At 40.6% G+C, this 23,890-nt stretch overlaps 1 protein-coding gene across 6 annotated transcripts in view; it reads right to left on the bottom strand.

Annotated features, from left to right (window-relative positions):
• APP (amyloid beta precursor protein) overlaps positions 1-23,890 on the bottom strand; it is a 262,818-nt gene that overhangs the window by 128,456 nt on the left and 110,472 nt on the right. For all 6 annotated transcript variants that reach the window (XM_082694233.1, XM_082694234.1, XM_082694235.1 and 3 more), the window contains exons 4-5: positions 22,514-22,626; positions 20,451-20,644 (exon numbers count right to left, since the gene is read on the bottom strand). In XM_082694233.1, coding sequence (XP_082550359.1) covers positions 20,451-20,644; positions 22,514-22,626 — 307 coding nt within the window. The remainder of the gene's footprint in view (positions 1-20,450; positions 20,645-22,513; positions 22,627-23,890) is intronic.

The following is a 23,890-nucleotide window of genomic DNA, read 5'->3' as shown; positions in this document are numbered from 1 at the left end:
CCTTAAAACTCAAGAGCTACCATTTCTGAAAGACCAGAGATAACGGTCCAGAAGAGCCACTCATTTTCTGTATTGCTCATACGTCCTGCTATGATGTCATACGTAACTAGAAACAGAATCCAGCCTGCTGAGGTCTAATTACCCTGTTCTTCCCGGTTTCTCCTCTTTCCCCACAAGGCTAATTCAAGCTGCTTTCCAATTCAGTCATCTGTGTGAAAAATTCTCCAAGGAGGTGTTTTCTGTATTGATTAAAGAGCCTAATCAAGCCCATCCTACTACATTTAAAACAATAGCGTATAAAAGTCCTTCATTCAACAAATGTTAGTGGATATCAGCTATGCAGCAGGCCTTCTGCCAGACCTGGGGCTCTAGAAGAGAGAAGGATATGATCTCTGCCTTTCAGGGAGAGAAAGATGATCAGCAGATCCAATACTAAAAGGTATAATTCATGTCAGCAAGAAAGAAATCGGCTGCCAAGATCAAGAAGACTGGGAGCAGGGTGTTCTGCAAGGGAATGCATTTTGAGAACACGATGGTGAAGCTGAGGCTACAGAGTAAGAAGCAGCCCAGAAAACTGGGGAAATCATTACAGGGATATGATTGTGGGGTGAGGAAGACCTGCCATGTTTCGTATGATACAGAGACAGCAGAGGGAGAGACAGGCACAGGGCAAGGTGCAGAGAAGCTGGGTTAAATACATTCCTACTGGAAAAGACCACAAGCTACGTGTTGAGTCACTGTTCCAGTTAACGCCATTCTTGGCATCTCAACAAAAGGGGTTCACTGCTTTTTCCCTTGTGTATTAGTTGTTCAGTGTACCGGAGAGCCAGTCGCCCGTCTTAAGTCTTGGGAGTTCCAGGGTCAGCTTTATGTACATGTCTATACTCCATGTCCCGGCAGTTGTGTACAGAATGGCTTCAAATGTGTGGAAATGGCTCACGTAGGTCTATAGTGGAGAGCCAATGGGAGCAGAAATCAGAGGTATACTGCAGGAACTCCGGCAAGAAACAATGGTACTAGGATTGTACTAGATGGAGACAAGTGCATGAATCCAGAACGGACAGGATTTGTGGCAAGGGGGACACGAGTCCCAGGTTCGTAGCTGTAATTCTAAGAGAGGCTGTAGAGCCATGACTAAGACAGAACAGCTTTGAGAGAACCCAAGTGGAGGTGGTGTGTGGGAATTAAGAACTCTTCTCTCGGGCACATTAGGAAACCCTTTGCATCTTGCCTTAGTTCTTCAATCTTACCATACAGACCCTCAGGCTTCCCACCTGGGGACTAACCCTAACTAGCCAGGGATAACTCAATACAACCAGTATTGTAAAGTCAAAGGTGCAGATTACAGCAATTAAGGAGAATGGACCAGTAAAGGAAGCACTGTAATAACCCAAGAGAGATGACCAGAGGCAGGAATTTAAAAAACAAAACAAACAGAAAACAGTGACATCAGGATGACTAAAAAGAAGCAAAACAAAAAAACTCCAAAGCCTTGTGCAAAGAATGCATAGGGAAGACAGATTGGAAATGAAGACAAACAAGTTATTAAAAAAAAGACTTCCGAGCAAAAGTAAAGATAATTGGTTCTAAGGGCTTATTAACCTTAAGGTGCTTTATATTGAAATTTTTATCCTATGAATATTTAAGTTCCTGAGCCCAGAAGCATCGGGGTCTGTCTACACTGGTACCTCGATTAGGCAGATAAAGAACTTATGAGGAAACAAATTACCTTATTTGTCAACTATAACCAACAAAGGAGGAAGAGCATACTTAGTCCTATTAAGGGGTCACGGCCAAAGATCACAGATGTTCTAAATATACTACTCCAGACAAAGATATGACATATAGAGTCAATTTACCAATGTGCATGCCGGGAGAGAACATTCCCCACAGGGGAAGAGGTGAGAAAGGCCACCTTGTTATGAATGTTCTGTGCATGGAAGTGCTGCTAAGCATGGATGTCCCAGCGCCAACACCGAGTTGGATATGAAGCTGAGCTGGGTACAGAGATGCAGCCAAGTGTGGTCTCTGCCTTTGGCACCTCTGTGATGGGCGATACTCTCATTAAATCATTCTACTTAAAAAAAATTTTTTTTAAATCTTTTTTTTTCTTTAAGATTTTATTTATTTATTTGACAGACAGAGATTACAAGTAGGCAGAGAGGCAGGCAGAGAGAGAGGAGGAAGCAGGCTCCCCGCTGAGCCGAGAGCCTGATGCAGGGCTCGATTCCAGGACCCTGAGATCATGACCTGAGCCGAAGGCAGAGGCCCAAGCCACTGAGCCACCCAGGTGCCCCCCTTTTTAAAAGATGACTTATTCGTCAGAGAGAGAAAGCACAAGCAGGGAGGAGGGGAGGAGTGAGAAGCAGGCTCCCCCCTGAGCAGGGAGCTCCATCCCAGGACCCCCAGATCATGACCTGAGCCTAAGGCAGATGCTCAACCACCTGAGTCACCCAGGCACCCTCTCATTAAATCACTTTAAATGCAATGCTGCCATCCTAGGACTACCCTGCAAACATTTTTGTAAAACCCTGGTGCTTCATTACCATGTCGACATGTGTAGGGCTCTTTGGTTCCAATTTTCCAGCATCAGGAACTATAAAATTCTCCCAAGAAGCAGATGAGGCTAACCAACTACCACTCAAAGGATGTATATACACTCAGAGGGGAACAAATGAACAGCATGTTCCAGAGATAAAAGATTAAAACTTTGATATAGCTTCCCTCATTAGTTTAGTTGAAGTTGTCATCATTCTTTTAGAACTATTTCTGAAATACAATTTAAATATAAAATTGAAGGTCTTCAAATATACAGCAGTTGAGAGGAGAGAGACTTCACTGCTATTTGAGGACCCAATGAATTTCTGTTTAACATGTCCAAGAGATTAAGCCAATTCTACATGAATTTCTTTCTTTTTTTTTTAAGATTTTATTTATTTATTTAACAGACAGAGATCACAAGTAGGCAGAGAGGCAGGCAGAGAGAGAGGAGGAAGCAGACTCCCTGCTGAGGGGCTCGATCCCGGGACCCTTAGATCATGACCTGAGCCAAAGGCAGAGGCTTAACCCTCTGAGCCACCCAGGCGCCCTTCTACATGAATTTCTACAGCCATTTTCCAATCCTAGAAAAATCACATTTTCTAACGTTTCACTTCCCTAAAATAAAAAGCACTCCTACATATCTACTAAAATTCATAAAACCAGGAGATCATGAGTTGTTTGCTTCCAACATCTATTTTAATAATGTTTTCAACCTCATTTATCTAGGATGGAAAGCACTGAAGTCATTACCTATTAGTATTGGTATAATTATTATGAGGGCCACAATACTTTCTAAAGACCTAATTAAGAAGGAACATGTTATAACAGCCATGATTCTCAAACCAGACATGGGAGATTAGTCATTATGCCCTGAGGAGAGCTTTTCTGGTTGACTGTGTGAGGCAAGGAGTGGGAGCAGGTTGAGGACGGCACTGGAGCCCCACCCTGGCCTGCCCTCCCTTACAATTCCACTCAGTGCACCACCATCAAGCCCACGGGAACATTTTAGCTCAAGAGGCTCCCATCTCTAAGCTTTAATTCCGTTCTAAATCCAAGTACTATGGTAACATGTGATAGCGATCTTCTCCACGTTGGAGGCCAAGAAGCAGGCTCAAGAAGATTTTACTAGGTCCAAAGCATACGCTAAACCTCTGAAGACATTTCTGAGGCAAAAGTCATCTTCCTCAGGAACATGTCTGATCTTTCCTAAGCTCTTTGGGTGTGTCTCGTATGTTGGACTTCTGTTTCCTCACTATGGTCTTTTTATGCAGATTAGCTTTACCGTCATAAATGACTATAAATGTAATGCTGTCCTCGCCATCAGGGTGATAATCTCTTTTCCAGTCTGGTAGCTAGCATTATGCTAACATTTTTTGTACTCACAACATTAATCTCCTAACTACTGGTATCGGAGCCGCTGATGTCAGAGACGGCAGATTATCAGTGCACACCTCAGTGACACAGCTACAGTTCTTCTAGAATGGCAACAGGGTGCCAAGCAGAGAACTCAGGAAGACCAAATTCAAACAACAGCACACTGGTTTCAAATGCAAAAGAAAATTTCAATTATGGGACAATAAGAACAATATAATGCCAAGTTCCTTATACAGTCTGACTTATCACTGTTCTCAAGAAGATGCTGCTATTCTCTGTTTTCAAGAAACTTCCAACACCATACTGTACTTCTGAATATCCCTGGGCAGAACTTCCCAGAATTGCACATGACACCTTCCTGAAGCAATTTAGTCAATACCCAAGCACTGTAGCCCATGATATGCTCAATATTCAGTTCTCTCCAGAGAGATTTATAGGGCAAAATGTGCCTGGTGGAAAACAGGACATAAATCACAACAATGAACCTCCATCTGCTGTGTCTGCAAATGTGTAAAGATAGCATGACCAGATAGAAGGTCTCTGTGTCCTCGTGGACAATAAATGAACAGAGATTAATAAAACAGAGCTGGAGGAAGCACGATCACTAGTGTTATTCAAAAACACAGACGCACTCATAATTCGCATTTCAGATGCCCTCCAAAAGTTTATGAAGATGTTTGCCAGTAAACAGTCTGATACTGGTTTATGTCTGCAATTAAGAAATTAGGAAAAGAGGTCAGGGTCAGTAAAATAGTACAGATAATGTTGTTATTTCCTACAGGACTCTTACTGATTAAAGATAACTAACATCTGGTGCAAGTAAAATCACACCCATTTAAAGCTGCTTAAATATGATCAGTGATACAGTTTTATAAAAAACAGAAAGACGTTTATATTTGTACATGTTGGGGGGTGCGAGGGTCGATTTGCTGTGCTCAGATTGTTTTACTCAATTACAAATAAATGAAATGTATTTGTATGAACAAATATATATATATATAATATATATGCAAAATAATATACAAATGGTAGGTAAAAATACTACCAATAATGACTTGAATAAAAAAACATGCATTTGAGCTACTATATTTATTTGATAGTAGTAAGTAAACTTCTTTAAAAAAGGTTGTACATTCTAGAACTTTAACTAATTAATAAGATTGATGTTCTACTGTCTCACTCTGTACAGGGAATTTGCTACGGATTAAGTGAGGAAACAATTTCATCTGCACATACCTGACCCTATTTTTGAAGGAAGAAAAGGACACTGTTCCCTTAGGACCATTTTAAAACAAACGAAGCATCAGGAGATCACGCAGACAGAAAACACAGGTGACCGCCAGCGTCATTTAAGTGGAACGATTCCACCCCCAACTTTTACAGGTAAACACAGAGAGTGTTAACTTTTTAAATATGGGGGGTGAAAAAAAGGAAACTGTAGTTAGTTCTCACTTGGCAAAGATTTTGTTTACTCTCTCATCAAAGGAAACAGTTTTGAGTATCTCTAAATTATTCTCTATGTGAATGGCCTCCTTCAAAAACAAATACAGGCTTGTTAAAATTTTGCAGAGTTTTCTGTGACAAGTTCTTGGTACCAGTTTAGACAGAGATGGGGAGATACATCATGTACTACAGCTTGGTTTCCTAGTACAGGGCTCCTGGAAGCCAATTTAGTATTACTAACTTCCAAATAAAGTTCCAGCATGCTATTTATTATTACCGAAGATCTGAGGAACAACACTGTTCAAGAAAAAGAAATCTCTTTGGGCATAACATGCTGATGCAGATCCTCAGGCCACAGGGAAAAAGAAAACAACAAAAAAATTAGTAACACATACTTCTGGATTAATTGTGAATTCCGTCTAAACTAGGGATTTTACAATGAGAATAACAATATCCAGATGCTGGTTTCAAACAAGAAGTTACTGTTTGGGGCTAACACTGCCAGAAACCTGTTTGCATCATGAAGCTTTCTAGTTTTTTCTGCATTCACTATTTTGTAATTCAGGAGATTTGAACAGTTCAGTGAAAAGACATCAGGAGGATAAAAAGATGTTCCTTTCCTCAATGGTGTAAGATCCTTGGCAGTGAAAAATTCAACCCTTTAAGGAACTGTTACTAAACAAATGGTTCCCTTGCGCGTCCAGCCATATCCGGTTACTGGGGCAGCTGTGCACCAGTGGGTCCCAGCAAGATGGGCCGCCAGATGTGACTCTGAGGTCAGCAACCCAGCCCTGCACCACTTCAAAGGCATCTCACATCGCCTTTCCTGGCCATCACCTTCTTGCCAATCAGAACGAACCCCACTCGTCTGGCCACACAGGCTGAACTCTGGTTCAGACTGTTAAAGCGTTTGGTTTTTCCTTCTTGATAAACATGGGACACACGCTTATTAAATACAGAAACTCAGCATTTTTAATAAGACCTCAGAGCTGGCGGCCAGTTGCCTCAAGAGAAAAGCGAGCTTCTGCTACTCTCCTATTCATCATTTTCAAATTAGTTGCCTTATTTCCGTGCAAGACAGCGATGTGTCTGTGCCTCAGAGTGCTACAAGCTGCCAACCAGCACGGGGACGATTATGTCTCAGAGCCACACACCGGCTCCTCAAATCCATTCCACTTGACTCATCCGCTGGCAAGGATTTAAGGCTGCCAATTTATCATTTCTCTGATTCACTTTGTGACCCTCCTCTAAAGTTGTTAGTTCCCCCTGCCCTTTGAGCGCTTAATACCACTTTCTCAAAATACAAGACAGAGAAGCAGCTGAAAGATTATGTATTCAAAGGATTTTAATTCCAGAGATCCAAGTATGAGTTAGTTAAATAAAGCCTCTCTCATTCTTTCTCAAAACCAATTTTAGAGAGAGAGAAATGTACACTGACCGATGAATAGACTTGCATTTTCACAACCACCGGAGATGAGGGGAGACCACGAACGCTTCCATATCCCAAGCTAACTGGAAGCCAACACGTGCATAACACACTCCATAATTCACTGGGAAGGTCTCATAAAGCACGGAGAGTCTATGGGACTCGCACATCCTCCCTACTACCCCTGGGGGTTATTTTCTGCCAACAGTTCTTGCAGCACACAGACCCAAGTAAAGTCAGCTTTCAGCTCTCCCTAGCCACGAGCCACCACACATGGAGCAGTAACTACTGCTTTTTAGGCTAACTGCAATAATGATCATGATCAGGGTGTCCCCCCCCCCCCATGCTACAGAGCTGCTGGGGTGGGTCTCTGCTCAAAGTTCTGGGAAATGTCCACAAATGGGCAGCACCCAGCATTATTAACACCTTTCATCTTTCTGGAAGAGGTCAAGGCCCAAGTCCATGTGATGGATTTAAAGTATCTCCTAACTGTGTTCCTGTGTGGGGTACAAAGAATGCTCCAGAGAGTCAGGGCTATGCTGATGCATTCACTGTGCCACAGGTTCTTATGGGAAAGGTAGATGAAAACTGTGAAATCACATTTCTGTGCTTTATGCTGGAGCTCCATCGACAGCTTCAGTGAAGCCACAGACAAGGCTGTCCTCCATTCAGAGTCAGCTCAGCCTTCCCATCTTTCACATTCTGCCATGTTAACCCTGGCCTGGGGTTGTTGGATGATCACTTCCCCTCCACAAACAGTGTTAACATGATGGGTGTAGAAGCGGCATTATTACCTCCATCTCTATCCTACTTGGTTCAAGAATTGAACAACTCACCTGAAAATAAGAGCCAAGTGAAGATGGCCTTGCTGTTGATCAAATGGAGATATACATTTTAGGTATATTTCTCTACATTCATAAACCCACTCTCTACAAAAAAGAAGTTATTTTTGTGAAGCATTCTGCACAGAAATATTGAATAAGATGCCTTTCTTTCCTTTTTGAAAGGATTAGATTGAAGAGATCTCTACTAATGTGGAAGTAGGATCTATAAATCCTCTGTCCCTCCATTAACTCTGGTTCCCCACTCCCACACAAATAAATAGAAGGCAAGAGCTTAAAAAGAAAGAGCTTGCTCAGTTTAGGTCAAAGTGATGTTTCTCCAGTGGATTAAGTTAGCCTTTTGCAGCTTCTGGTCTTTTTCCTTCTTATTTCCCATCTGTATTAAACTAATCTAAAGCTTTAGATTCTTTTTTTTTTTTAACTTTTAAAATTGTATTTTATTTATTTATTTGACGGACGGAGATTACAAGTAGGCAGAGAAGCAGGCAGAGAGAAAGAGGAGGAAGCAGGCTCCCTGCTGAGCAGAGAGCCCAATGCAGGGCTCAATCCCAGGATCCTGGGATCACGACCTGAGCCGAAGGCAGAGGCTTCAACCCACTGAGCCACCCAGGCACCCCAGCTTTAGATTCTAACTAAGGCAGATTAAACTGTTGTTTATGGAATCAACACATACTAAAATATCAGTCAAAATCAAGGATTTTTAACTTCCCTCAAATATATTATGAATCACTCAGTCAAACTTATTTATGGGTGTGAAACTTTTTATGATCTGAACTTCTTATGCTTAAAGCTGAATGAATTAATCACTTTTTTAAAAAAAAAGATTTTATTTATTTATTTGACAGAGAGAGTAAGAGATCACAAGCAAGCAGGGAGGCAGGCAGAGAGAGAAGGAGAAGCAGGCTCCCTGCTGAGTGGAGAGCCTGATGTAGGGCTCGGTCCCAGGACCCTGAGATCATGACCTGAGCTGAAGGCAAGCGCTTAACCAAATGAGCTACCCAGGTGCCCTGAATGAATCACTTTTTTAAAGTTTTGATTTATATGTGCTCTTTAGGTAGAATGGAAGAAATGTATGTGAATGAGAAACATACAGATTGTTAATTATATTTCATTACTGTAGAATTAATGGAATAAGAATCTGCAAAAGGGTTCTGCGGAAGTTTACATTTGGAATGAAATATTTGCTTGGCACAAGACAAAAAATATTATAAACTTCAACTATAAAGACCTCAGCACAAATCTATTCCTAAATTTGGAAAAGCCCCCCAAAAACTCATTAAGTCATTCAACAAGTAACTACAGACATTAATGAGCTATTAAAATTAAATGAGTTAACATTTACAAGGAAATCCGAATGGTGGTTTGCACATAGCAAGACTATATATAGCATCTACTATGACTATTCCAGTTATACACAGACAAGGTGTAAGAAGGCACTAAAGCCTAGTCCATACCCTCATGAAACTCAGTCTACAAGACCCTGAAAGCTTGGCGGTATGAGGCAGGAGTCAGGTTATTAATAACAAAAATCAGAATCCAGTGACTATGCAACAATAGAATAAATTCATTCGCTGTCGATACTTCACTGTAAATAGGCATAAACATTATTGAGATACCTTTTTAGTACTGTCAAGTATATTCTTATCTCTTACTTCAGTAATCCAACTTTTATATCTTCAAGCAATTATGATATTATTAATATGGGAAGAAATCTAGGTTCAATAAGGAATTTAAAAGCATGGCCTCCGTAACATTTAAAAAAAAAATCATTAAAAAGTCTGATGGGGTGCCCGGTGGCTCAGCTGGTTAAGTGTTTGACTCTTGATTTCAGCTCAGGTTATGATCTGAGGGTCAAGAAATGGAGCTCCATGGACAGCTTTGTGGTTGGGGGAGGCAGGGAGTCTGCTTAGGATTCTTTCTCTCTCTCCTGCCCTGCCCCTCTCAGATTCTCGCTCTCTCTCAAAAAAGTCTGACAGGGGCACCTGGGTGGCTCAGTGGGCTAAGTCTCTGCCTTCACCTCGCGTCATGATCTCGGGGTCCTGGGACTGAGCCCCGCATCGGGCTCTCTGCTCAGCAGGGAGCCTGCTTCACCCTCTCCTCTGCCTGCTTCTCTGCCTACTTGTGATCTCTGTGTTAAATTAAAAAAAAAAAAATCTAAAAAAAAAAAAAAAGTCTGACAGTGGTCACATGGATGCATAAACTTTGAAGGAATAGATATAAAGATTAATTTGCTATTTTAGCCACAACTAAATAAAGACATATCCATATGAACAGAAACAGAGGAACACAAAATTTATAAAGAGGTCAAATTATTGGTGATTTTCCCTAACTCAAAACCTTCTAAAAAAGTATGAGACATGTAATGGAAAAATAATTTTCACTGGCGACAGTTTCCTGTGCCTCTAAATATATCGAATATTGCCAAATCATTTGCCCCAGAAAATATGCTAATATTTACCAGAGTCAAAATGGAGAGTAGTGACACTAATAAAAGGGAAAATATTTGATATAAGGATTCGATTAATGAAGTAACTGGGTACAAACAGGAAGCCTCAACATCCGTGGTATTTGAATGCATTTTGATGATGGTCTTTTAAGCTATGGATGCAGATGTTTGGAAGGTTTGTTTTCATCTCAGGCACTTCCATCCGTGCAAAAGCCACACTCAAGTGGCTGACTGCTGGGTGTTTGCTTTTCTGTCCACAGAAGATCAGAGGTTTTAAAGAATAATTTCCCAAGCTTTCCAGTCCTAAAGAAACCTCTAAACCAGTTTCTCAACCTTGGCTCTGTTGAAATTTGTGGTGGGACTGTTCTGGGTGTGCGTGGTGGGAGGCTGAGTAGTATCCCTCGTCCCTACCCCACCAAATGCCAGGAGCACCCCCCACTCCCCGTTGTGGCAACTCAAAATGTGGACAATTCCAAAGGTTCCTTGGGCAGCAAAATCAGCCCCCAGCTGAGAACCACCATTCTGAACTGATGTTTCTATATTCCTTTTTAAAAATCACACAGTGCTTGCCAACATCTAATGGACTAAGTTAGTCTCATGACTGTGATTTGCACTTCCTGAAATTTTTGCCTACTGTCCTTTATTTTTAGTGAAGAGCTCCAATTTGATACCAAAGAACAAAAAAAAAATGCTTGCTTGGTTCAAACAGGAAAGCTCTTCTGAGAATGGATACTTATTCAAAAGCTCAGAGAGAGATGAATCTTACCTTCATTTGGAATCCCAATCTCATTCATTTTATTCTATTTTATTTCATTTTTTGAAGCAATGAAAAGATATTCAAGTAGTAACTACATGAATGGTGCTAGGCAATTGTTATAAATATTCTGCAGGCCCCAGCATTTTTTTTTTCAATATTTCTAGCTTAAAAATAGTTAAGAGACTTCTGATGCAATTTTACTTAATTATTGCATATCCAGAATGTTACTTCTTGGTAGTTTTTGTTTTAAAGCCCATTTGTTTAATCCTGAGTTACCAACTATGCCTGTCTGTATTTGACATGAACATCAATTCAATTTAACTCAAATATCTGTGGAGCCCTTAGTTTGAGGAAAATTAGGCCAAGTGTGCTAATTTGTAAAGTCACAGAGGTCTCCTAACAAATGTAAACCCGTGGTAAGTACAGTAGGCTATTAACCCTCAGAATACCAGCAGGGTCCACTGGACACAATCATACCCTTTAAGTTTCATTTTGATACATTCTTGTAACCGTTGGTATCTCTGACTTTTACTCTTCTCTAGAGATTTTATTTTAAAAAAATATCAAATAAAGCTCACTTTATCTTATAATTATTTTAATCAGCTCACTGCAACTTTTTACAAATCTAAAATTTTTTGCAACATTTTCCTATTTTTAACATCCCAAGAATTATTCCACCATTATTCGTTAACTATTTCCAACTATGCTGAAGAAGACCAAGAAATACGAAAACGAAAGGATGAGGAATTGCCTACGAGGATGAGGCAACAGGAAAGTCATCACAGGTTTATTCCCGTGTTCCCCCAATATTACATCACCTTTCCAGAACATATGAAAGAAGTTAGGAGTCTTCCATTGAACAGAACAGAAAATCACAAATGTTAATTTTCCAATTAGCAAACAGGAGAAAAGTGATAGGAGGTATCTCACAAATATTGAACAAATCAGATTCTGAATGAAATTGATCACAGAGTTGGGGTGCTTGGGTGGCTCAGTGGTTAAGCCTCTGCCTTTGACTCAGGTCATGATCTCAGGGTCCCAGGATCAAGCCCCGCATCGGGCTCTCTGCTCAGCAGGGAGCTTGCTTCCTCCCTCTCTCTCTGCCTACTTGTGATCTCTGTCTGTCAAATAAATAAATAAAATCTTTAAAAAAAAATAAAAAAGAAAGAAAGAAATTGATCACAGAAACAAGACCTGAGACCATGAGTCTTCAGATGACGATATCCTAGATGGATTTTCACAGGCCCAAGATCCAAAAAGTGAGCAAAGTTAGAATTTTAAGAAAAAAAAGGAAAGCATTCTCATGCATGTTGTCATTCAACAAGAAGGATGAAACCATTCATTGTTTTTGCTAAGGAAATGTGTGACAGTATTTTCTCCTCTTTTATGCTTGTGATAGATTTTATCATGTTTAGGCCACAGAATTTTTTGGATATAGTTTGGAAGCAGACAAATACCAAAGGCAGGAGTGGCTACAAAGGTGATAAGAAGAACCAGTGTAGAAATGGAAAGAAAAAAACAAACAAAAATAACAAAAAACCAAAAACGGACTGACAATTCTAATGGGTGTTTCTAAGTCCAAACTTAGAAATATTTTATAATTATGGACAGAAAGTAGCTCTTTCTCTTCAACAAAATTAGGATTTCTCCAAGTTTTAAAAGTACTGATTTTTTACAATAATCAAGTGAAAACGCAAGCAAAAACCAAGAAGTACAACAGGCTGTACCCTAATAAAGTTGTATTTTAAGTCTGCAGTCGGTATTTATAAGATGAATATATTCCAAGTTCGTGCACAGCAGGGGGCTGATTAGCAGCTGGCCGCATTCAAAGAATACTGTCCATTTCAGAAATCTCTACCTTCAAAATCAGGAAAAGATGGAATAAAAATCTGGGTTTACTATATATAAATTTTAATTCAAATTAAAATAATAACTATATTGATTTTTATTAAAACTTCTCAATGAAGTTATTTTTTACTATCCCTTTATTCTTTTGTAAACTAATTTAGAATATAAGAAATAATAACAATATGAAAGGTCCTCAGTATCCAGATAAATTAGTGGTGCTGGAATGAGGTGGGCAGGGGCAGAGGGAGAGGAAGGGAGAGAATTTTAAGCAGGTTCCAAGCTCAGCAGCACAGAGCCCAACGGAAGGCTCCACCTCAGGACCCTGAGTTCATGATCTGGGATGAAATCAGGAGTTGGACACTTAAAAGACTGAGCCATCCAGGCGCCCCTGGGCTGGCTTTTATGGTAAAGTGCAAGGCGAGGCAGGAAAGGAGTGATTCAGCTCCCTGAGGTACGGTCTGTTCCCAAGGATGCACACATGTGTGTACACACACACACACAGTTGCGGCAACCTTCATCAGACAAAGAAGCTTCTCCTGAGCTACAAAATACAGTTCAAAGAAGGGCATGGCGAGATGTAGTCAAAAGCAATCAGTCTTCGGCATCTGTGTTGTGTTGGGTTTTTTTTTAATTAAAAAGAAAAAAAATTGTCATCTCATTAAGAAGACACATTAGGTTATCTCTCATTACAGTCTCACCAACGTTTGCAACCCTGAAAACAAGAAACTGTGTCATCTGAGATTCTGCTTTATGGGGACAGAAAAATCTGTTCCCAGGAGAAAAAGTGCTATCACAAAAGAATGAGTGGGTCTTCCCTTATGTTATTTGCTGTACAAGGCCTGCGGACGATATGGTTTTTCAGGTAGATTCTACAGTTCCAGGTGGGAGCAAACTTGCGCTCCAAATCAGCACTCCCACAGCAAGACTGCATACATTAGTCTCCTAAGGAATTTTCCATAGAAAAGTCCTTACCCATGATGACTGGAATCTGTACACTATTAACATAAGAAAGCTACATTAGTGATCCTTTAAATAGGAATTCTGGGGTGGTCTGAGAACTAAATCACCGTAACATGAGAAATAAATACTGAGGTATTTACAAAAGAACTTTGGAACAACAACTGATTTATTCACATTCAATCTCTTGACAGACTTACCTCTTTTTCAAGAAGGTCATAAAACAGCTCATCCCACAAAGAACGTGTTTCTAAATGTTGCATTAACAGCAGGCACACACCCGCCTCCTACCAAAACAAATCTCACTAACTACCAACCAACGAAAGTGTATTAAAAACTGTGGATCAAATTCTGTTTCTGGGAAGATCAGAATGAGGCTTCACTTTCTCCTCTTTAACAACTGTCCTACAATATCCCCTCGAGGATATTTTAGGTAAGATGGGTTCAGTTCCTGTTCTGATTCTGCATTTCAAGTGTCACAAGGAAGGCTGGCTCCTGGAACAGGGATGTCCCAGCTGGCAGGAGCCTAGTTTGTATGCAGGTCCAGGATCCAAGGTCCTTCCTTCGCCTGTCCGTTTTGCCATATGAGGGTAAAGGCATACGTCGCCCGGAGGGCTAACAGAAAAACACTGAACGAGGAAGTGCTACAAGGGACCTGATATCCTAATTGTATGAAGTTCAAAACAATTCTTGGACATTTTAAAAACACAGGACAGGGGCGCCTGGGTGGCTCAGGGGGTTAAGCCTCTGTCTTCGGCTCAGGTCACGTTCCCAGGGTCCTGGGATCGAGCCCCTCATTGGGCTCTCTGGTTAGCGGGGAGCCTGCTTCCTTCCTCTCTCTCTGCCTGCCTGTCTGCCTACCTGTGATCTCTCTCCGTCAAATAAATAAATAAAATCTTAAAAAAAAAAAAATGGGACAGTTACAAAAGTAATAGAAAATTTAGTAGGAGTTTGACATTAGAGTGTATCACTGAGCGATCTATATAAACCCTGGTCTCAATGGAAAGTCAAGGGTGATTAGAAATTTGAAGGATCTGGAGCTACGATGTCCTGTATGTCCAGTGACCACCAGCCACATGGGACTATGGGGCCCTTGGAATCAGTGAGAGGGGCTATATGTATGAAACACACAGCCGATTGTAAAGACGACCTGTGAAAGAAACAAAAATAATACAAAGTATCTCACTAATAACCTTTCCATATTGTTTACATATTGATTTGATAGTATTCTGAATATGCTAGATTAAATAAAATGCTATTAAAATTGATTCCCTAGCTTCTTCCTGCTATTTTAAAAGTGGCTATCAGAAAGTATAAATGAAGGCGCCTGTCTGACTCAGTTGCTGGAGCATGTGACTCTTGATCTCAGGGTTGTGAGTTCGAGCCCCACATTGGGTCACAGAGATTATAAATAAACAAACTAAAAAAAAAAAAAAAAAAAAAGGAAGTACAAAGATGCATTATGTGGCTTACATTATATATCTACAGGACACATTTGAGCTAAAACACAAGAGAGATTCTGTAACATCTATTTATGGACCATGAAAGCCTTACCAAAAGCTATGAAAATTTTTAAAAAATAAGTCACTAAATTTGGCTAATATTTCTTGAAGACCGGTGTGTGAGACATTTTTGGTACATAAAACTGTAGTTTGGCTTCTGTCAGATGAAAAGAGAAATGGCTACAAGTAACTGAGAAAAAGTCAACCTAAATAAAATAATACAAAGCAAGGGCAGGACCGTGAAGCCAAGTATTTCAAGGGATCATCAGAGAAGACTTGTAAAGGAGGTATCTTTGTGGGTGAATGTTAAAAAATATACAGGGTTTTGCAGGTCATGAGAAGATGGAGAACTTTAGAATTTACAAGCAGCTTTGTGGTAGATTAACACCGTCTGATGAAAAATGAAAAGGGGCGGAAAGGTGGGAACAACAGCCCAGACAAAGAGAAGACCGAGGGTGCGGGGTGTCCGTGGGCCCGGTGAGGCCTGTGCCTAAAGCAGACTGGCGCCAAGTCATGAATGAGTTCCAGATGGCCTGCAAGGGAACATGAACTTCGCTACCGGCTGCAGGAACCATCAACTGATTCCTACCAACGGTCTGAAGGATCAGAAATGCAAAACAGGATTGTTCCTAAGCCGCGGAGGAATTCTCTGCGAAGAGAACGAAGAGATTCGTGGGTGAGGTAAAGTAAATGCCAAGTACTGAGGCGAGAAGTCGAGGTATGAGGGGTCCTGGAAGGAGAAAAGCACGAGGTCACAGGCGGAAGCGAGGCACTAATGCGGGAAGGACTAATCAGAGGAGTTAGTGCCGCAGAGGGTAAAGCACCATCTGAACTCGGGCAGTGGCGGTTCAGGGAACAAGCAGCATTCCTCCTCCACAGGTAGGAAGGAGCAAAGGATAAGGGAGACCGAAAATCACAGAATGGGTAGATGAACGGCCAACGAGCCTATGAAGAGAGGCTCCACGTCATAGGTCACTGAGGAAATACGACTTACAACAATGAGATACACTTACTAGAATGGCCCAGATCCAGAACACTGATGGTACCCCGAGCTGTCACTCACTGCTGGGGGGAATGCCACCGCAGAAGAGAGTTTGCCAGTTTTCCATAGAACTAAACATACGGTGTGGGGCACCTGGGTGGTTCAGTTGGTTGAGTGCCTGACCCTGGACCTCAGCTCAGGTCATGATCTCAGGGTTGTGGGATTGAGCCCTGAGTCAGACTTCATTCTGAGGGTGGAGCCTGCTTAATGCTCTCTCTCCCTCTGCCCCGCTCCGCAATGGTGTGCTTGCTCATTCTCTCTCTCTCAAAAAAAAAAAAAAAAAAAAAAAATCTTTAAAAACTACAACAAAAACAACTCTAAACATACTCTTACCATAGGATCCAGCAATTGGGCTCCTTGGTATTTAGCCAAAGAAGTAAAAAACTTAGGTTTACACAAAAGCTTGCACATGGAGGTTTACAGCAGCTTTATTCGTACTGCCCACACCTGGAACCAATCAAACTGTCCTTCAGGAGGTCAACTGATGAACACTGTATACATCCAGACAAGGGACTATTAATTAAGCACCATGAAAAGACATGAAGGAAACTTAAATGCGTATCACTAAGTGAAGGAACCTCACCTGAAAAAGCCTACATACTGTATGATTCCAATTATGCGACATTCTAGGAAAGGTAAAACTATGAAGACGATTAGTTGATGGATCAGTGGTTGCCAGGGTTGAGAGAATCAGAGGGATGAACAGGATTTTTAGTGAAAATGCCCTGTATGATACCATAATCACAGATACACGTCATTACGCATTTGTCCTAACCCACAGACTGTACAAGACCAGGAGTGAGCTGAGCCCTAATTGTAAAGTAGGGATTTGGGATGATACGGCGTCACTCCAAGGGGAACCGTTGATGATGGGGGAGGGGATGACGGGAGCTCTCTGTATCTTCTGCTCAGTTTTGCTCTAAACCTAAAACTACTTAAAAAAAAAAAAAGTATTAAATAATCAAAAAAAAATCCAAGAAAGGGAGTGGAGGTCATCAAGTGGTATTCAAAGACAGAACATGATGATAAGAGGGAAAATGGGAAACAAAGAAACAGAAGAAGGTACAGAGAGATGTTGAAGCTGTTCACGCAACATACATGTATGAGTGTCCACTAACTCCCAGGTACCATGATGTAGCAATTCATGACAAAGGACTCTGAAGGGTTCATCTGTGGCGCTTGAAGGACAGTGATGCCAGGAACCAAGGAGAATGAAGGTGGCATGGATCTGCTGCTCGGTGGGAGGTGACAGGTCATCAACTAGTGATCATCAGGCACATCTCCTAACACAAAGATTCCCGCTGATGTTCCAGCACGAATAAGAAATGGAATTAGCTGATAGGGTTACATGATCGGATACATACGCCTTATAAAACTCAGAAGCAATGAAAGAGAGAAGTTACTTTTTCCCAAAAACAAAAGATTGATAAAAATAGGGGGAGAAAATGTGAAGGTTATCAACAAGTGTAGGACATTCAAATGAATATGTAAAAATGGTTATCCCCGGGGTCCATCCAGATTAGAAAGGATCCTCCCTCCCAGGCAAGAGAAGAAAAGAGAAAAGAGAAGAAAAGAAAAAGAGGACAGTGGGTGTTCCTGACTGGCTCAGTGAGTTGAGCATCTAATTGTTGGTTTCATCTCAGGTCATGATCTCAGGGCTGTGGGACTGAGGTGCTTGTCAGACTCTGTGCTCAGGGGGAGTCTGCTTGAAGATTCTCTCCCTTTCCCTCTGCTCCCCCCAACTCGTGTGTGTGACTACGCATGTGCACACTCACTCTCAAATAAATCAATCTTTTCTTAAAAAACTAGGTTTTATTAAGACTTAAAAAATGTGTTAACTGGGAAAGAAAGAGAGCCTGGCAAAAGCCCGCCACTCTCAGAATACAGTAAAAATACCCATTCTTTATTATAAAAGCCCCTTCTGTACGAATGGTCTCAAATGGTGGGTCACCAACCTTGATACAGGGTTATAACTGCACACACAGCTAACTTTAACAGTAGTCATGGTGCTCTCTTAGTTTACTCGCCATTATTTGGGTTTTTATTAAGTACGGAGTCCATTCAGTGATGGGAAATGAGCATGTTATCTAATAGACTATGAACAAGTAAAATGGTTTTTTAATACTGGTTGCACTGCCATACGGTGGTAAGAGCCCTGATGACAAGAATTTTTTGAAGAACTCATTCTGAAGCTTTCAAATCTAGATATGACTGAGGAAAAACTACATAAAAGCTATCATAAAAGCCATAAGAACTAGGCAATTCCAACTTTTAGACAAAGCAGCAATTAAACCCAAACCAATGGACATTTCCACACCTGGCTCATGGAATTCATGTGAATGAATGGACCAGCCATGGCCTAGAACACAATCAATCAAATCCATGGAAAAAAGCTCAGATGCTTTCCCAATGGCAAAACGTGCTTGCCACTGAACTTTCAACTTTTATGGAGAGAAATATTGTGATGCATACGGTTGACCTTCTCCTTAGTCCTCTCATTCTTTGTAATTCACTTATTTAATTGTTTATGTCCTGGTACACTAAACACAGTTTTTCTAAATTTAGCAAAGAGGGAACACAAAAGAGCTTAAATAACAGAAAAAGATATCGTAAAATTAGACAACAGTCACCGAAGAGAAGCCTGGCATTATTAACTGATAAGAAACAGCAAATTAGGGGGGTGTCTGAGTGGCTCAGTCGGTTAAACATCTGACTCTTGGTTTCGGCTCAGGTCATGATCTCGGAGTTTCTACTTGAGATTCTCTCTCTCTTTCTTTCCCTCTGCCTCTTGCCCCCCACCAACTCCTTCTCTCAAATAAATAAATAAATCTTTAAAAAATACATATATATATATTTGTAAAACATATAATATATATGTAAAATGCTTCATAAAATTATTTTTAAAAATTCTACTACAGGGGCGCCTGGGTGGCTCAGTGGGTTGAAGCCTCTGCCTTCGGCTCAGGTCATGATCCCAGGGTTCTGGGATCAAGCCCCGCATCGGGCTCTCTGCTCAGCAGGGAGCCTGCTTCCTCCTCTCTCTCTGCCTGCCTCTCTGCCTACTTGTGATTTCTGTCTGTCAAATAAATGAATAAAATCTTTAAAAAAAAAAAATTCTACTACAAAATACATTATAAAAAAATAACTTACTCTGTGTGTCAAAAACCTTTATAGTAATAACTAAGCCTTAACAATTCATGCTTAATGTTCTTTTGGAAAATCTGTGACACCAGGGACCATCTGAAGGGATCCTGGTGGAAAAGGAGGGGTGAGATCATCGCCTCCACTGGGGGATGGCGCAGCATGAAACTGGAGATGGAACCAGATGGTCTTTCTCACCTCAAAACTCTAGTTTTAGAATGTTATGATCTGAACATAGATGTGTTTGCCTTTCGTAAAAAAGTAAGAATCTAGAAGTTATGGGATTAAGATCCCAAAGAAAAAGAAGTAAAAATGTAATTATGAACTCTCATGCAACCAGAGATGGTTAAAGAATTTCAAGCAAACAATTATGAATGCCACTGACTTCATTCACAAAGAAAGAGATGATTAAAGACCAAAAAGTCACAAAGACAAACAAAAAAGCCAAAACCAACCTTTCTTAACAAAAATTCAGATTTCACTACTGACTGATGAAATAATCCCAAAAGCGTGTTTAAAAAAAACATTTCTAGGGGCGCTTGGGTGGCTCAGTGGGTTAAACTTCTACCTTGGCTCAGGCCATGATCTCTGATCCTGAGATCAAGCCCCGCATGGGGCTCTCTGAGAAGCAGGGAGCCTGCTTCCCTTTCTCTTTCTGCCTGCCTCTCTGCCTATTTATGTCTCTGTCTTTCAAATAAATAAATAAATAAAATCTTAAAAAAAATAAAAGACAAAAAAAAAAAAAACCAAAAAACATTTCTAAATTATGAACCAAATCAGAAGGCCAGTCACTGACTCAGATTCTCTACAGAGAATTCCAATTCTCTGTAGAACTACATCTTACGCTATCCATGGAATTTTGACCCCAACTTTGGAGATGAAAATAAAATAGTTAAAATTAACTCAGTGATGGTTGATCAATTAGATTAAAATTACACGGCTGGATATAACTATAACAGGAGCTCATGGTTAGATTTTTTTTTTTTTTTCCCCCTCAAAAAACCCAACTCCTGACAGGAGTGGGCAGAGATCCTTTTAATGAGAAATGGAAAGATACACTGATAGAAGAAACAAAGCTGTAGGCTAGATGTTTCGGCATCTGTGAGAGAACCAACCGGAAGGCCGCCTTACCTCCCGTCTGCATAGTCTGTGTCTGCGCCACCCCACCAGACATCCGAGTCATCCTCCTCTGCGTCCGCTGAGTCAATATTGTCACTTTCCTCGGCCAGTGGGCAGCATACAAATTCCACGCCTCGAAACTTGTCGATTCCACAAGGCAGCAACATGCCATAGTCGTGCAAGTTGGTACTCTTCTCACTACAGGTCTACAGAAGGTAAGGAGAAGCCAGTGAGGGGGGTAGAACAGATTTGCGTCTTTATAAGAAAATCCCAAATATAACCATCAACACAGAGACCAATATATCAAGAACCACTTTTTCGATGGAAAGGGCCATTTGATGTTTTGAGTGGATTTACAAGTTTCTTTAGCAGGGACTACTTTGGCACCCTTATTTTTTAACTTATTTAATAAGGATATGTTGTTACACTATAGAAGTTAATAAAAACAACCAGAAAGGAAATTCTTTAGGAAAGAAGATAGAGAAGAAGACTAGCATGGGAATGGATATTGGAGAACCAATGCTCTGTGGTGTCATGACACATCAGGTAGACACGATGGCTCTATGTACATTCCCTGCTCACTTCCGGCCTCTACTACCTATGGAAATTTCTCTCATGTGGACATATGTTATTCTAGAAATTCAAACTCTCTTGCCTCACTTCCAGAATAACAATCCTGGGAAGAAAAGAAATGATCTTCTCCTATGAATCAAAACTTATAGGACTTATAGTTAAATCAGTCTAAATTAGAGATTTCTCCATCAACATCTTTTTGCTTTCCTGGGATTTGCTAAATGTGCACAAATCATCCACTGGTGATAGAGGAAAGATTAATAATTCAACACATACGGATAAGCAATGAAAATATTAGAGTGTATTTTGACCTCATAGGAATTAAAGTCATTTTTGTTTCTTAGTAACAAATTTTTTTTTTCTTAACTCAAGAACAAATAAAAAATGAAATTATCTGGTTTGTCTTCTTAAGATCCAAAAAGCTCTTAAACGTCCAAAACACATTTTTCTATAATGAAAATTCTGTCTTACAGTAAATTGGAACATATTGTTTTATAAAAGGCAAAATTAATGCTAATTCCTAAGTGGTGAATTTTGCCTAACAACGTCAAAGCTATCTGAGCTAGATCAGGGATTCTCACCCTCAGTATTATTGGTATTTTTGGGTCAGATAATTCTTGGAGGAGAGATAGAGGAGGGACTGCCCTGTTCAGTGAGGAATGTTCAGTAGAATTACTAGGATCTCTGACCTCCAGCCCACAAATACCAGTAACACCACCCGCTCTAATTGCAACAACCAAGATGTCTCTTGACATTGACTTATGTCCTGGGGAAGGATGAGGAAACAAAAGTGACCCTATTTTGAGAACCACTGAGCTAGACCAAGGAGCCTAATTCTAGGAAACTGATCTTCTGCAAGAATTATATACACTTACTAGAAAAATTTCATAATATACCAAAGGAAAAAATGGTTTTGAAGATGACACTAAGTGACACTCTATCCTAATTACTTTATGTTACTTATCCACTTTGCCAAAAGCAGGGGTTAAGAAAGGTTAGGACTGTGTCACAGATCCAACCACCATGGAAAAAGAAAATGGCGTGGTAAACACAAAATAGGATGGCATAACTTAGAAACGGTTGCGACTGGACGAGCTAGTTCCTGTTCTACTGCTGCATTCTCCAATAGATGGTAGGAGAAAACATCAAATTACAAAATTACAAATTACAAAACACAAAATTGTATATGACAAAAGAAAACAAGAGGTATATAAAAAATAATTTGGGGAAAAAAAAGGTACACTTTAAGATTTATGGCAAGTGTAAAAGATTCTAGTTTCTAGTTTAAAAAATGCAGCATAGACACATAATAAATCTAACTAACTCCATCAGCTTTTGACTCTTAAAATTGACTTGTGGATAGTTTCTTCTTTTTTAAATAATAAATATAAATTATTCAACAACATGGCTGGCTACTGCCTCAATGTATCTTCTACGAAGGCAGGACTCGTGTCCCCAGGAAATCTCCACTTAAGAAGAGGAAGGAAGGTATGGGCTGGTACCTCTTTGGCGACCGTGTGCCAGTGAAGGTGGGTTTCACAAACGTCCATCCTCTCCTGGTGTAGGAATTTGCACTTGTCGGGAACAAGGAGGGCATCACTTACAAACTCGCCAACTGCAAGAAAGGGAAAACGTTTCTTGTCATTCCATCTGCATCACGGGGCTCGTGTACGCTGGGTCGTTACCAAGGAAAGACGGGCTAAAATACTTCCGAAGGTATACAGCTTTCTGAATGACGAAGGAATCTATTTACAAAAGCCTGGTGCCCTTAGACTGCTGAGTCCTGCGTCCTGAGCTCGGTTCCTTGCCACGTCAACCAGGATGGTTAAAATACTTCCCATGTGTGTGAAGTGAAACCTTTATTTGATTACTCTGAAGCTCTGATTGCAAAGTTAATCACACAGAAAGCTGCCATTCAACTGCAACAAGGGGAAAAAATACAGATTGACACTGCGAGGTAATCATTTGAGCGGAATCAGTATAAATAACTGTGATCCCTCCTTCTTGGACATTTCATCTGTTTATAAGCTCATAGAAGATTTTGCATTTTTCTACTTCTAAAAAAACAAAATCTATACATGTACTTATGTTTACAGATGTCACACACACAGAGTTTAATTAAATTATGAATACCACTGCTTAGATTCTTGCTGTATTTTTAAAGAAAATGTGTAAATGCAAATTATTTCTAGCATCACTGCTACTGCAGAAAGAACGATATTACATAAAGTCCTATAAGAACATTTACATTCCTATAAAGATAAAAGTTGGATAATGAAGAATGTAAGCTATGAGCTTAATTTTTATTTCTTTTGTTCACTACAGTAACCCTAACTTTTAGCAAGATTCTGCACACAGGAGGGAACAGATGTCCTGATGAGTGAAGACGTTAAATGCTGTAAGAGAGGGGCGCCTGCATGGCTCAGTTGGTTAAGCGTCTGCCTTCCACTTGGGTCGTGATCTCAGGGTCCTACGATGGAGCCCCATGTTGGGTTCCCTCCTCTGCGGGGAGTCTGCTTTTCCCTCTTCCTCTGTCCCTTCACCCACTTGGGCTCTCTCTCTCTCAAATAAATAAGTAAAATCTTTAAAAAAAAAAAAATGCTGTACTGGAGACGAAGATGTTGCTGCGCCTACAAAGTGAACACATCTGCTTAGATGCACCAGGAAAGAACGCAAAGCAAAAACCACATCACAGATGAGTCTACGGGGGTGAGGAGGGGTATGCTGTGTAGAAAATGAATGGAAGGGGCACCCGGGTGGCTCAGTGGGTTAAAGCCGCTGCCTTCGGCTCAGGTCATGATCCCAGGGTCCTGGGATCGAGCCCTGCATCAGGCTCTCTGCTCAGCAGGGAGCCTGCTTCCCCCCCCTCTCTCTTCCTG

Source organism: Mustela nivalis (genome assembly GCF_964662115.1).
Source record: "Mustela nivalis genome assembly, chromosome: 1".
NCBI lineage: Eukaryota > Metazoa > Chordata > Mammalia > Carnivora > Mustelidae > Mustela > Mustela nivalis.
This window is presented reverse-complemented; position numbering and strand designations above follow the sequence as displayed.